The sequence below is a fragment of the Giraffa tippelskirchi genome, chromosome 10, assembly GCF_054371585.1.
Source record: "Giraffa tippelskirchi isolate mGirTip1 chromosome 10, T2T-mGirTip1v1.2.pri, whole genome shotgun sequence".
NCBI classification, from domain to species: Eukaryota; Metazoa; Chordata; class Mammalia; order Artiodactyla; family Giraffidae; genus Giraffa; species Giraffa tippelskirchi.
In genome coordinates, this window is record NC_137284.1 from 7853238 (window position 1) to 7867674 (window position 14437).

Below are 14437 nucleotides of genomic sequence, written 5' to 3' on the forward strand. Positions count from 1 at the left end.
CCTGTTCCGCTCCTCCCCGACCCCAATTCTTATTCCGCCACGGCTTTTCCGCCGCGACCTCTAGCTTAAACCCAGCGAAATTACTCCCCGGGGAAAGAGAGCAAAGAAAAAAAAAAAAAAAACACCGACAGCCAATCCCAAGACATTACGACTCAACGGAGACTGATTGACTCCACCAACCTAGCCAATGGGAGGGCTCTTGGCCCCATACGTCACAGAGTTTGCCCCACCCTATCCCTCCTTTCTGGACTCCGAGCTCAGTTCGCGCAGTAACAAATGAAGTGCGCGCTGCGACACCTCCCAGCTCTTCAGGCTCGGCCGCCATTTCCTCGCCTGGCCTAACGGTCCGGCCAATCCCAGCGCGCATCGAGAAAGGCTAAGGCTCCACCAATCGGAAGCCGCCGATTCCGACCCTTCGCCTCCGGTCGGCCCAATCCCGGCCCCGGCCCCGTCGCCCCCGGCCCGCCCCCGCGGCGCCCTCTCTCCTCCCTCTTTGTGCGTCTCGCGCCGCCGCCGCCCGCCGCGTGAGAGGACGGGTTCCGCGCGCTCCGCGGCAGCTCAGTCAGGTCCCCTCCCCCCAGAAGATTCGCGAAGGAGAAGCCGCCGCCGAAAAGGAGCCGCCGGTGCCGGTCCCTGGGGGCGCCATGGCGACCGGAGCGAACGCTACGCCGCTGGGTAAGCTGGGCCCTCCAGGCCTCCCTCCCCTCCCTGGCCCCAAAGGGGGCTTCGAGCCGGAACCACCGACTGCCCCCGGGCCTGGGGCGGGGCTGCTGGTGTCCGGGCCGCTGCCGCCCCAACCCGTGGGCTCGGTGGGAGCCCTGACCGCGGCCTTCCCCTTTGCGGCGCTACCGCCGCCGCCGCCGCCGCCCCCCCCGCCTCCCCAGCAGCCGCCGCCGCCTCCACCGCCCCCCTTCTCGGGCTCCTCGTACTCGCCGCCGCAGCCGCCCCCTCCGCCGCCGCTCTACCAGCGCATGTCGCCACCACAGCCACCGCCACCCCAGCCGCCGCGTCAGGACCAGCAGCCGGGCCCGGCCGGTGGCGGAGGAGGTGAGTCGGGCCGAGAGAGCGCGCGAGGCGCTGCGCGGATGGGCCCGGCCGGCTGAGGGGCGCGCGGCGGCTGCGGCGACGGCGGCTGCACGCGGCAGGGGCGCGCGCGCGCGCACGGGGAGGCCCGGGCGGCGGAGCCACGGGGCGCGCGGCCTGGTTCTCGGGCCTCGAGTGCGCACGCGCCTCAGGGGTGGGGGCACGGTGGGAGGAAGTTTGTTGTACGCAGGCGCAGTTTGGCGGCCGGGCTTTGTGGCTAACCTAAAAGCCGAGATTGGGGGGACCCCTTGTTGCTCTCCGCCCCTGCTGTTCGGAAGGGGTGTGGAGAGGGGATCGAGTGGATGGTTGGGGTGCCTCATGTGCAAGTCTGGAGAGCGGGAAAGGGTCAACTGATGACGTGGAGCGTCTTCCTGGTTGTAGTAGAGTCCTAAAGGAAGATAGTATCAAGAGAAGCTCCCTAAAACTTCTTTAATAAGACAGGGCTTTCACTTCAGAACCAAAGTGGATGAAAGTTTGCAGGGGGTGTTTGGGTCCGATTTTTTGTGGCCCTTTTCGGGGAAAGATGTTCTGTTCGTTTCCTCATCTCATTTTATCTACCTAACAAGTATGACATGCCTTCTTTTTTTGAGGGTTTCTCTCTGGGTTTGGCGCCTGAGAAGGCACCTTTGTGTATCAAACGTCAGGGAGTTTCTACTTGTGTACTGGGGAAGAAGGATTTGGCTCCTGTTGTATAGCTCGTTCTTGAACTTAACGATACACTGTTTAGACACTTAAGTGTCCAACTGGCCAGGAAAATGCTGACCTTAGCTAAATTTCTGAGGAGAAAAGTGATTTTGCTGAAGAATCCAGGTTTTTCAGTTGATAACCATAGGTTTAGTTGCGTTTTGTTTCAGATGACTGGTGGGGAGGTGGGAGGAGCCAGCAGTTACCAATGTTGCTTTATACCTTGAATATTCAGTCTGCTCTTACGTCCTAGGGCTGTTAGGTTTATGGACAACCATGTGGTATATTATCTCAATACTTTTGTTTCTGAGATTTCTTATCTTGTTTACATATTTCACAGCATTTCTGTGGACAAAAATTATAAACGTGCAATGTTAACTTTTCAGACCCAGGTCCAGGTCCCCTTCTGGTGGCCATGTCTCTTGACTTCCCAGGTTTGTCTTCCATTCTTTGCTGTTTCTTTTTAGGTCAAGTTCTCAGTTTCACAGTCTGCTGAGGTTGTGTTGTAGTATCATAAGTATCCTAAACTAAACTGCCTGTTGGTAGTTACTCTGCTGGTTTATATTTGCATCTGACCGACTTTATCTCTTTTAGACTTCCCCAGTAAGAAGCGGAAGAGGAGCCGCTGGAACCAAGACACAATGGAACAGAAGACAGTGATTCCAGGAATGCCTACAGTCATCCCCCCTGGACTTACTCGGGAGCAAGAAAGAGCTTATATAGGTAAATACACGTTCTGCACTCAAATGCATTTTCAGATTGTTATTGTTTTGAGCACATTTTATTTGTTGAAAGTTTGGGACTTTACAGTTTTCTCTTTGAGAGGAGCTATGGTCAGATGACTTTGATATAATCCATCAGTTTTTGCTCTGTGAGTCCTGCATTTGTAGCTCCTTGTTTTGGTCTGTTGGTAACAGCAGTGTTCTCCATGAGTGCCAGAAGGGACCCACTTAGGAATGAGAATAGTTCCCAGCCCAGCACCCCACCCCACGCTTTTCAGCTGCTGTTCATTACCAGTTGATGAGGTGAGTGTTACATGCCTCTCTGAACTTGGCCCCAGTGGAGAACACTGCAGGTATTGTAAACCAAGTACCTTTTTCACAGCCTGGCCTTTCACCATAATTTCATATTCCTCCTTTCCCTAAAATGTGGTCTTTTATTTTTTTTATAGGTACTTTCTGAAAGGGGAAAAAACTCAGTTTAATCAAAAAGTGGTTCTGAAAGTGTGTTTACCCCCTTTTACCATTTTGTTGAATTTAACCTTTCCTTCAGCATCTTTTCTGGTTTGGTCTTTGGAGAGCTGTCTTAAAATGAGGGCTCTTGTGTTTACTCCTAAGGAACTCTGCAGGAAAAGGGGTACTGCTTGGATCTGGAATAATGAGGTGGTTAGGATAAAAGATCTTAACTGTTGGGAAATTTTGAGAATTACGAGTATCCACAGTAGAAATGAAACTAACTTCAAAATTACCTTTAAAAAAAAAAAGGTTTTTAATGCAAATTTTACATTTATTTATGTATCTGTACAGCTGTCTCAAAAAAGTTTATTTGATACACATTTCCTGCTAACCAAATAAACATTGGAGTAAATTAGGGCAGAAGCCTCCTAGACCAATGAGGTTGTGTCCTTCACAAGTAAAAAAACCTCAAGGCCATGGTTCTTGAGGGTCTTCATCTCTTTTCTAGACTGCTGAGAATTTTGAGGTGTTGAAATTGTCTTATTTCCTTTTTACAATACTAATATTTCTTCTTTCCCTACTGTTGAGTCTATTTCCACCCATCCTTTTATGTCTTGTATTTGACTAGTCTGGGTCTTGATAACCTTATGAAAATGTCCCTAGTGGAGTGATATCCCAAGAACACAAGCAGATGTAGAAAATGGGAAAAACAGACTCATTCTTTACATTTCCAGCTCTCTTCCTTTGGAGGAGGTTACTGCTCTGGGTCCTAAGAGCGTTTAAAGGTGTAATCAAAGCCAGGGCTAGTGTAGGCCTCTTCTCCAAGGAAGATAGCAATCTTTAGATTCAGGTGCCGGTGGTCTCCTCAGATCAGAGCCCACATCCCTGCTGTCTAGTTATGAGAACTGCCTGCCTCCATGAAGGTGACTTTTATCTTGAGCAGTTGAGCTTAATACTTGACTGCCAAGCCAGAATTTTTCTAGCATAAAACAACTTGGGGGCCCCCGTGTGTCTTAGTGCTGTTTTATCTCTCTTACACAGATGTCCCCAATATCCTCTTTTGATATTAATGTAGATTTTCATTTCTTCTGAGTTGGAGTGGATGTGGGGTATAACCCTGTGGGATGTATTTAAAGTTAGAGGGTGTCTAGGGTTAGACATACATTAATTCTTGGAGCCAACTCAACTTGAACCCAACCCATTAAGACTTGCCCTTATTAGAGATACCTGCTTAGGACACTCAGATGCTACAAAGGTAAGAAACAAGGTGGTCATTCAACATGCGAAGAAAGTGATCTGGTTTCACACTTCCCATTATCTTGAGAAAATCAGCTGGTTAATACTTCCCTGGAGTCACTGGACTTTTGTGAAACCCTCATCTCTCTTTTTCATACACAGCCTCATTTTGTCAAGGTGTGAGGGCCCCACATAACTCTCCTTGACCCACACTTTTCATTCTCTGCACCCCTACTATTATTCCCCATGTAAAGAGCGAGTCTAAACTTCTTGCCTTGTTACTGGTGTATTAAGGTATGCGGATTATCATAAAATTTGAATGAAAACAACAGGTGTTGGGAGATCTTTACTAGTATGGATCTGGTTTTACAGAAAGAATATGCACAAACTTACATATGAGACTGTTGAATTGGTTATTAAATGTTTTGTTTAAGGAACTTTAATCCTGGTATCAGTGAAAATGATCTTTGCTTAACTGGTGTTTTTCCTTGTCCCATGTTAATTGAATCTCATTTTGGGTTATGTTTAAGTTTTGATGAAGGAAAAGTAAAATCTAAGAGTCTTGCACTCAAGAATGTAATTTGGTGGGAACAGGGTATTGGTGATAACATACATGGTTTAGTTCTGGGTGCCAATTGTATAGCAAGCCTTGATGGAGAGGAAGAGGTAAAACGCCTCCTAATAATTGTTTTGATGTTAGCCGTAGTGAACAGTCTATATTGCTAACCCCTCTTCCAACAAACTGTTTGCTTCCTTAAGTGATAACCATTTTGAAGTGAAAGATACTTAGAGATGTAAGTGGACTCCTGCCAGTAGATGGTTGGGGGTTTTTGCCTCAATGTGTTCACTGATCAGTCGTCCCTTTCAAAGTCTCCGAGTTCTTCATGCTTGTTGTTGAGATTTGAGATGTTTTTTGGTAACATTGTCTTTTTTCCATCCTTTTTTTTCTTTCCTAACCTGGTTTCTTCCAGTGCAACTGCAGATAGAAGACCTGACTCGTAAACTGCGCACAGGAGACCTGGGCATCCCCCCTAACCCTGAGGACAGGTTGGGAAACAGTTTTAACCAGCTGACAGTAACGCTTTTACCTTTTTCTCAATACGTTTTACTGGTGGCAACATGTTGTGTCAGTTCAATAAAATCCTAGTAAGAAGACTGGTACTGTGACCATTCTGGGAACTAGAGTGTAAATTAGCAGTATATGTGGTCAGTTATCAGTTATAGCAAATTGGAATGAAATTTAATTACTAGCAGAATCAAAAGTTACAGGAAAATGGACAACTGGTTTTCAATTGAAAAGCATGTAGATTTTAACCTGATTTACCCACTAGTAGGGACAGTGAGGTGGCCCATTAACCAGCTATTTCAGTACCTCTTTTGGCTGAAAGCCCAGGTATAGAGTTTTCCTCACAGGTACTACACAATGTAGGGAATAAGAATATTTTTGAGCATCACTGAATATGAGCAGGCCAGAAACTCAGTCTGGTCAGCTCATGCTGCAGTCTTCTGCTCATGGTTTTGAAATAGACAAGATTCTAACCAACTTCCTTCATCGCTGCCAGTTAATTTTCAGCCTTGGCCATTGCCTGGGGTGTTGGGAGGGGCCAGGATATTTTCACCTGTTTTGGGAAGGCAAGCAACCAACCAATTACGTTTTTGTTTTTTCTTTAAAGGGGGAATGTGGTCCTCAAACAGCTGTGGTCATGTCATTTCAGTTTGTAATTTCTCTCACCTCTAAAAAGTAAAAAGTCTACAAAGTTTGAGGGAAATGAACTTTTTTAACAGGAATTTTATTGGCAGGCCAATATTTGAACAGCTAAAATCTGGTCCATTTAATAGAAAGGCAATGTGCCTCCTCAGTGAAGTTTCTCTTAGTGCTTGCAGCATAGTTGGAAACACTTTGCTTTAAAAAGTAGTGTTTTTGGCTTGTTACCCATTTTAATAACTTGTTAAATCAGGAAGATGATGTAATGGTTTTAGAAGCCACTTAAATAAGCACCTTTCTAGTGCCCTGTGTCAGGAAGCAAAGTAACTTCCATATTGATGCTTTTCATTTGAGTTAATTGAATTTTTTTATTTTTTCACCTGTAAATTTTGGTTGGAGGGTTGTGTTATGTTTTATATTTTGACTTTTTTTTTTTTTTTTTAAGATTTGCTTTATAGATTATAGACCACAACTGTTTAGTGCCTTTTTGGCCTTTTTTCCTTTAATAACATGTCCACAGGTTACCAGGCAGTTCCTCAAAAAGTTGAATTTTTAACAAACCTTTGTTTCCTGGAGAATTTGGATTAGAAATTAGATGACCTCTAATACTATTCCTATTCAAAGGGAAGAAGTTGGGCCAGTCTGACCTCTAGAATATTGGTTTTTGCCTTTCACTTCCACAATTTGGAAAGAGGTTACACTGTTGTGGGGCCTTTAAATGACCAATTTGGTACTGGTAAAGCTTCTTTTGGTGAATAGCCAGAAGTGCTTAATTCTAGACAGCTATGAATGAGGTGGGAATTAGAAATGTCAAGCATGTTAGAAATCAGAGGAGAGTTTTTTTTTCCTCCCTTGAATTCAGTTTGAAAGAGGCCCTAATTAATGCCTGATGGTTTTGCTTTGAAAGAGCCCAGGTTGGAGGGAAATGCATGAGTTTCTCACTTAAGGTTATTTCTTAAGAAGGTGTATTCTCAATATGAAGCCACTTTATGACATTTTGATGTTGCTTAAGTTGCACAGTTAAAAATGTTTTTAAATCTGTAGATTTAAATGTATAAGATGGTAGTCTAATGAGCTGGGGTATGTTTGTCTTTGTTCACTATTACTGGATTGTGCTAACAGTTTATACAAATGCTAGAAACGGAGGTGTCATTTAGCCGTCATTAGCCATGAACAAACCTGACCTTTTATTCCATCGTGTGTGTAATGTGGTATGACATGGTTCCCTTTAGGCTGAAGACAGTGGGAGCAGCCGAGTTCAGTCCTTGCTCTCCAACTAGGCAAGGTTCTCTCAACTAAACAAAGGGTATAGGAATCTTGACTACTTTCAGGATGTTTTTAAAATAACCTGATCCACATGGTCTCTTCCCTTCTTGCAGCTGCTACTAAATTTTCATTCAGAATATCAAGCTATGGTCCTTTTTGTAATCTTAACTCAGAATTCTAGGAGTGTAACTTCTCTTTTTTTTTTTTATTACCGCAATATCCAGCTGTGGTAAACTGATCATTTTATCATTGCTATTTTTTACTTGTAGCAACAGCATTTTACTCCTTTAAAAAAAGAGAGAGAGAAAATCTGCTTTCTGGACTTGTAAACTCTGGTGGAGAATCATAGGTTTTCCCCTTGCTGTTTGCAGGTTCAGACCCTAGACAAATACTTTACCAAATCTGCATTTGCAGCCTCTCAGAGAAGCTGCTTTAGCAATTTAACGGTTTTCTCTACCCAGACTCCCTAACCTCGAACAGCCAGAAAACAGGTTGACTCCTGGGCCTTGGACACAGCCAGCCAGGCCATTGAAGGAAAAGCAGAGACGAAGCCTTGAACCATCTCTCTCCATTGTGGGGGCCAAGTAGCTGCAGTAGCCTTGAGTCCCAGTTGCATTGGGTTAAAGAGCTCATACTTACTATGTGGTAGGGGTGCAGCTTCTCTTCCTGTTAGGGCGTGAGCTCTGCAAGAGTCATTTAACATTTTACCTAAACTTGGGGTTTCCGTGGTTCATAAAGTTGTAATATGGTTATTTTTTTTCCAAACAAAAGAAAATTCATATTTGGCAAGAAGACTCCAGAGGATGATACAGTCCTTGCCATTCACAGTCTAGAGATTTTCCCTTAGAAGGACAGACTTTTTTCCCTCTCATCACTTTTAGCACAAAACCACTTTTTTCCTTTCTCACACACACCCCAGTCCCCCTGATGCTAAGCCAGTTTCCACCTCCCTATTCCACACGATTTTGAATAGCACACGTTATGGTCGGTTCCTCCGAAGAGTGTTGTGTTAGGGTCTTGAGAGGCAGAGGGGCTGGGGAAGACTTATTTTAGCCCGTGTGGGAAGGAGAGTAAAGTGAAGGCAGAGGGGTGACGGTGGTCTGTTTCCCACAGGTCCCCTTCCCCTGAGCCCATCTACAATAGTGAGGGGAAGAGGCTTAACACTCGCGAGTTCCGCACCCGCAAGAAACTTGAGGAGGAACGGCATAATCTCATCACGGAAATGGTTGCCCTCAATCCTGATTTCAAGCCTCCTGCAGATTACAAGTAAGCCAGGGGACTGGGTGGTCTGGGATAAAGATCCCAGCAGATTAGGTGTGGTCTGCTCGAGTAGTGTGGATACTAACCTCTCACTCCTTACCCTGTCACCTATAACAACATGTGGTACAGAAGGTTAATTCTAGAAGAGCTGTTGTTGATTATCTGTGTCAACTCAGAAGTGTGCAGAGTGTGAGTCTTTTCTTTCTTAGACCTCCAGCAACACGTGTGAGCGATAAAGTAATGATCCCACAAGATGAGTATCCAGAAATCAATTTTGTGGGACTGCTGATTGGGCCAAGGTGAGTACCTGCTGTTCTGTGGAATACAGAATTCCCAAGGACCTGGGAGGGGCTCCCTGGGTGGCTTGGTGTTAAAGAATATGCCTGCTAATGCAAGAGACGTGGTTCTATCCCTGGGTTGGGAAGATCCCCTGGAGGAGGAAATGGCAGTGCACTCCAGTGTTCTTGCTTGGAAAATCCCATGGACAGAGGAGCCTGGTGGGCTACAGTCCATGGAGGTCACAAAAGAGTTGGACACGACTTAGTAACTGAGCACGCATGCAAAGACTTGGGAGATGTGTCTGTCTTGTGCCTTTTTGGGTACCATCTACCTGTTTTTGGTAGGATGTTCACTTTGGCTAAGTGAGTGCCTTTTGGTGAGAAAACTTTCCATTTCACCACAGAGAAGTCAAATCTTGAGGATTGCTGTCTGTGACCTTAACTTAAAGATCGTGGAGCTCTTGGTGGGAAAATCCCGTTCTATACACTCAACAGTTTCCTATCACTGCTCAGTGAGCCACTCTGAATTTCCATGTTGGGTGTTAAAGCCATCTTTTCTGCCTCTGATAGAGGGAACACCTTGAAGAACATAGAGAAGGAGTGTAATGCCAAGATCATGATCCGGGGGAAAGGTTCTGTGAAAGAAGGAAAAGTTGGGCGCAAAGATGGCCAGATGCTGCCAGGAGAAGATGAGCCGCTTCATGCCCTGGTCACTGCCAATACCATGGAGAATGTGAAGAAAGCTGTAGAACAGGTGAGGGAGTCAGGAAGGAAGCCTCCAGCCAGAAATCTAGGTGGCAGTCCCAGAACTTACATAACTGTGCCCGTTGCATCTCCACCAGATAAGAAACATCCTGAAGCAGGGTATCGAGACCCCTGAGGACCAGAACGACCTACGGAAGATGCAACTTCGAGAGTTGGCTCGCTTGAATGGGACCCTTCGGGAAGATGATAACAGGTGTGTTTGTGATTGGTTTGGAGGGACATGTATAGAAACCAGAACTTAAAGAGGAAGGGTGATTGGCCATAGCCCTTGAGGTGACCTTTTTCTCTCAACAGGATCTTAAGACCCTGGCAGAGCTCTGAGACGCGCAGCATTACCAATACCACAGTGTGTACCAAGTGTGGAGGAGCTGGCCACATTGCTTCCGATTGCAAGTTCCAAAGGTGAGGGTTTCCTGGTAGCCTCTGGTGTATAGGACAGCTTGTGTTAACCTGCAGACCCAAGAGCTTCCCTTCAGTGAGTTCGGTCTATTAACAGTGTGATGCAAAGCCCAGGATGATTAGAAACAGTGGATGCTGAACATCCCTACTTTATTGCTTTTTGAGCCCAGGGAACCTGAAAACATCCCTTCTGGATATAGGTGTTTTCACTGTGGTTCATTGCTAACTGCTATTTGTTGCTTATGGTTGGTATTACAAGACAGCTGTCAGTCGAGTTTTGACCAGTTGCAATCGAGCATTTGATAGCAATGTTTTTCTACTTAGAGTGGCGAATATAAAAAGCCTTGTTAAGGAAGTTTTGGCAGCTGCTCTGGTCTTGCATAGATTTTCCTTCCCTCATACATGTAATGTGGAAATTGATGAAACTTGCTCTTTTGGGAAAACCTTGACTTTTCCTGGCTTCCTTTCTCCTCTGTTCTTGCCCAAGGGTCTCTGCTGTGGCAGAGGTCCATGTGCTTTTCCCAGATGCAGAGCTGGGCACAGCTGAAGAGCTGATGGGACTGTTTCAAGGAGGGGGTTAGAAAGAGTGACTGAATTCCTCTGAACTTCCTCTGCGTAAATTCCTCGAAGTAAAGGTTTCCATTTTAATGAGTCTTCCCCACCCCTTTTCTCTTTGTGTTCCTACCCCACCTTTAGGCCTGGTGACCCCCAGTCAGCTCAGGATAAAGCACGGATGGATAAAGAATACTTGTCCCTCATGGCTGAACTGGGGGAGGCACCTGTGCCCGCATCTGTGGGCTCCACCTCTGGGCCTGCCACCACCCCACTGGCCAGTGCACCTCGGCCTGCTGCTCCTGCCAACAACCCACCTCCGCCGGTGAGTTTCAGGGAGTGGTTCTCACAACCTGGCCGCTTCCTCTCTTCCTGAGAGATGGAGGGGTGTGGCCAGGTGCTTTGGGTAGGACAGGTAGACAGGGCTGGCAACATTGTTCTTTTGGGCCATCAGGAATGTTTGGGGACCTCTCAGTTTGGGAAGGTCTGGGCCTTGTCCTGGTCCTGTGGCACAGCCGAAAGAACAGTGTTGCCACCAAAGGGAGCAGGCAGGGACACTTGCGGGAATGCTCTCACGTAGTCTCTCATGTCCACTACCCAGAGCCGCCCACCCTGGATGAATTCTGGCCCGTCAGAGAGTCGGCCCTACCATGGCATGCACGGAGGTGGCCCTGGTGGGCCTGGAGGTGGCCCCCACAGCTTCCCACACCCGCTACCTAGCCTCACAGGTGGGCATGGTGGACATCCCATGCAGCACAACCCTAACGGACCCCCGCCCCCCTGGATGCAGCCGCCGCCGCCACCGATGAACCAGGGCCCCCACCCACCTGGGCACCATGGCCCTCCTCCAATGGGTAAGTAAGTGTCAGACCAGAAACCTTGGGGCTTTGGGGTAAGCAGGGCTTTACATGGCTAGGAGCAGGTCTCAGAGGGGTTGAGTGTCGGTGCTGAGTCTCTTGCTGAGGCTTGGTCTTCAGGTCAGGAGGAAGTCTCCCTTATGGTTCAGGAAGGGATTTCTCTGTGGGGTATACACAGGCCTGCCTCATAGAGACAGCAATCAGAACTGCTCTTGTAAGGCAGTGGTGGCCATCTTTGCCACTGACTGAGCTGTTGGTGGGGATGTATCTTCCCTGGTCAGTTCCAATGTCCTGCTAAGTCCCTGCTCTTTCCTTCCATCAAGATCAGTACCTGGGAAGTACGCCTGTGGGCTCTGGGGTCTATCGCCTGCATCAAGGAAAAGGTAACAGAGACTGGTTGGTGCTTGCTGAGGGGTGTTGCCGGCCTAGGCTGGGGAGGCAGTGGGAGCCCTGTGGTGAACCCATCTCCTCTCCTGAGGCCTCATCCTCTCCACCTCTCTGCAGGTATGATGCCGCCGCCACCTATGGGCATGATGCCGCCGCCGCCGCCACCTCCCAGTGGGCAGCCTCCGCCCCCTCCCTCTGGTCCTCTTCCCCCATGGCAACAGCAGCAGCAGCAGCCTCCGCCACCCCCTCCGCCCAGCAGCAGTATGGCTTCCAGTACCCCCTTGCCATGGCAGCAAAGTGAGTGGGATATTTTGGGCTGGTGGGGGTGGGTGGGATTGGGAGGGTGGGGCTGAGAGGAATGAGAGACCCTCAGCTCAGACAGGCAGGCAGACACCTTGGGATGAGACTCGGGTTTCTGCTGTGGGGTAAAAAGAAAGGGCTTTGTGGCCCCTGGGGGTCTGGGGGAGGAGAGCTGATGTCTGGCGAGGCTGTGTCTGGAGAGAGATTTGTGGGGGCTCGAGAGGAGCCTGCCATCGTAGGCTGGGAGCCGCTGGCTGGCCCACACCTGCGCCTTAGGCCCGGGGTGGGGGGGTGCATGCATGCTCTGGAGAGGGATGTGACTGGGGCCTGAGAGACTGCAGGGATGGGACCGGGGAGTAGCTGTGGCCTTGAGGTTGAATGTGCCGTTCGGTGGTGGCGGCGGATGGGCGGAGGGCTGTCAGAGCCGGTTCTTGTGTCTGGTACCTTCCCCTCAGCCCTTCCAGGGGCATTGGTGACAAAAGGGCTTACTCCGCTAAGCCTAGAGACCTCGAGGCTGACCCCAGGGTAGTCCTGCCCACCCCTCCACCCCCATCACCAGGACCACCCCGCCCGCCCGCCCCCCACCACCGTACCGCATGCCAAGCAAGGAGCAGGCATCCCTCGCCCCCCCATCCCAAGGCAGCAGCCGCAGAGAGCCGCGGTGTGCCCCCGCGCGTGTGACCTTGGGCTTCTTTACCACCCCAGATACGACGACTACCACCACGAGCGCTGGCACAGGGTCCATCCCGCCATGGCAACAGCAGCAGGCGGCTGCCGCAGCTTCTCCAGGAGCCCCTCAGATGCAAGGCAACCCCACTATGGTGCCCCTGCCCCCAGGGGTCCAGCCGCCTCTGCCGCCCGGGGCCCCTCCCCCTCCGCCGCCTCCGCCGCCTGGTTCCGCCGGCATGATGTATGCCCCACCCCCTCCTCCTCCGCCTCCCATGGACCCTTCTAACTTTGTCACCATGATGGGCATGGGGGTGGCGGGCATGCCACCCTTTGGGATGCCTCCAGCTCCCCCACCGCCTCCACCACAGAACTAGACTTGGTTTTTTAAGAAAATATATATTATATAGAGAGAGAATTGGTCTCGTTTAAACACACGCCGAACCTCACCATATGGAGCCAGACATTGGGACGCACGCATGTGATTGTGTGCACGCATGTGTGTGTGTGCACGCACCGGGCTGGGCCAAGCGACTGAGGCCTCGCTTGGGAATGGGCAGGTGGTAATAGGGGCGCCAGCTTGGGCTCTCCTGGCGCCCCGTAGCATCGAGTGTCTTCTTTGTCTTTCTCTCCTCACCCAAATCCCTTTGCCTCTCCCCACACTGGGCCGCCAGGATCCCTCCCCGCGGCGGCGATGGCCCGAGCCATGAGAGTGAGGACTTTCCGCGTCCATTGGTGACCCTTCCAGGCAGACAGCCTCAGCAGCGCCCCTGGTGGACAGGATGGTTCGGCAAAGCAGCCTGAGTTATTTTTATGGACGGAATCGGAACACGCTGGCTCCATATTGTGAAATTTTTATTAATTTTTTCTTTTTTCTTTGTTATTTTCTTATCTCTTCCTTTCTTCAGACTCCGTCCAAGGAGATGCTCTCCCCGGTCTTCTGCTGCAATTAGATTCCTTTCCCTTTCTCATTCCTGGTTCTTCTATAAGGAGAGAGGAGCAAGTGGTTTTTAGGCAAAGACTTTTGGCCATCAGTGTGGCAGGGTGGGGTGGGTGTTTTTTTTGGTTCCAAGATTTTCAAACTGCCATATTTTTTTCAAGCTGAGATACTTTTTTTCCCTTAATTTTAAGTGTGGGGGTTTGTCTCAGCCACCCTCGTGGAGTAGTGGGTTAGTCCCCAGGTTCAGGGTCCATAACCATTCTGGCACCCCTGCCTGTGGTAGGTGAGGCCACATAAGCTGCCTGGGGCTTGTCTGCAGCCTACAGAGCCCTTACAGCGCTCCCTGAGCCGCCTCAGATTCCATTTGTTCCTCTCCTTCCTGGAAGGCTATCTTTTAAAATTTATTTTAATCCCAAATGTCTGAATGTTCTGCAGTGTCGAGGGGTTTGAGCCCCTTGTTTTCTTCGTTCTGCTTCCTTCCTTTCCTCCTCCCCTCTTCATGGAGTGATTATGTTGACAATAATGTATGATGCGCGTTCTCTTCACTGGTTTATCAGCAGAAATTTCTCTGGGCTTTTTGGTGTATGATTCAACACTGCGTTAAAGGGGGGTGTTCCATTGAATAAAAGAGCAGTGTGGTTTTCTGGTCTGTTGTTTTTCTTTTCTCTTACACTTCTGCCACCATCAGTGCCACCACCAGTTACCGAAGCTATGTTCAGCTTCAGGGGAGCTTTTGGAACCTTCATTAAGAAACCCCTTCCTGCCCCTCGTTTCCCTGTTCTCCCTCCCTGTGCAGGTCTGCTGGGGAAGCTGGTGTGTGGACGGCCCTACCTTCTGCTAGTTCACTGATTAATGGCTGAAGACCAGGTTCCCCCTTCCTTGTC

At 49.0% G+C, this 14437-nt stretch overlaps 1 protein-coding gene and 1 long non-coding RNA gene across 30 annotated transcripts in view; one reads left to right on the top strand and one right to left on the bottom strand.

Annotated features, from left to right (window-relative positions):
* LOC145523018 (uncharacterized) overlaps positions 1–1110 on the bottom strand; it is a 10233-nt gene extending 9123 nt beyond the window's left edge. The window contains exon 1 of the long non-coding RNA XR_014066297.1: positions 930–1110. This is a non-coding gene — a long non-coding RNA (uncharacterized LOC145523018). The remainder of the gene's footprint in view (positions 1–929) is intronic.
* On the top strand, positions 505–14197 carry SF1 (splicing factor 1). Of its 29 annotated transcripts, none has more exons than XM_081532571.1 (15): positions 505–675; positions 885–1047; positions 2362–2490; positions 5150–5225; positions 8263–8415; positions 8619–8708; positions 9258–9441; positions 9530–9645; positions 9747–9854; positions 10548–10728; positions 10984–11257; positions 11584–11643; positions 11765–11944; positions 12653–12857; positions 13288–14197. In XM_081532571.1, the coding sequence occupies exons 2-15, from the start codon at positions 972–974 to the stop codon at positions 13415–13417; spliced, it is 1962 nt and encodes a 653-aa protein (XP_081388697.1). In that variant the 5' UTR covers positions 505–675; positions 885–971; the 3' UTR covers positions 13418–14197. The 29 variants fall into 29 exon arrangements, with proteins under 29 accessions (XP_081388697.1, XP_081388705.1, XP_081388700.1 ...); XM_081532579.1 differs by having other exon boundaries at positions 11589–11643; XM_081532574.1 differs by having other exon boundaries at positions 11005–11257.
* Positions 14198–14437: the final 240 nt, after the last annotated feature.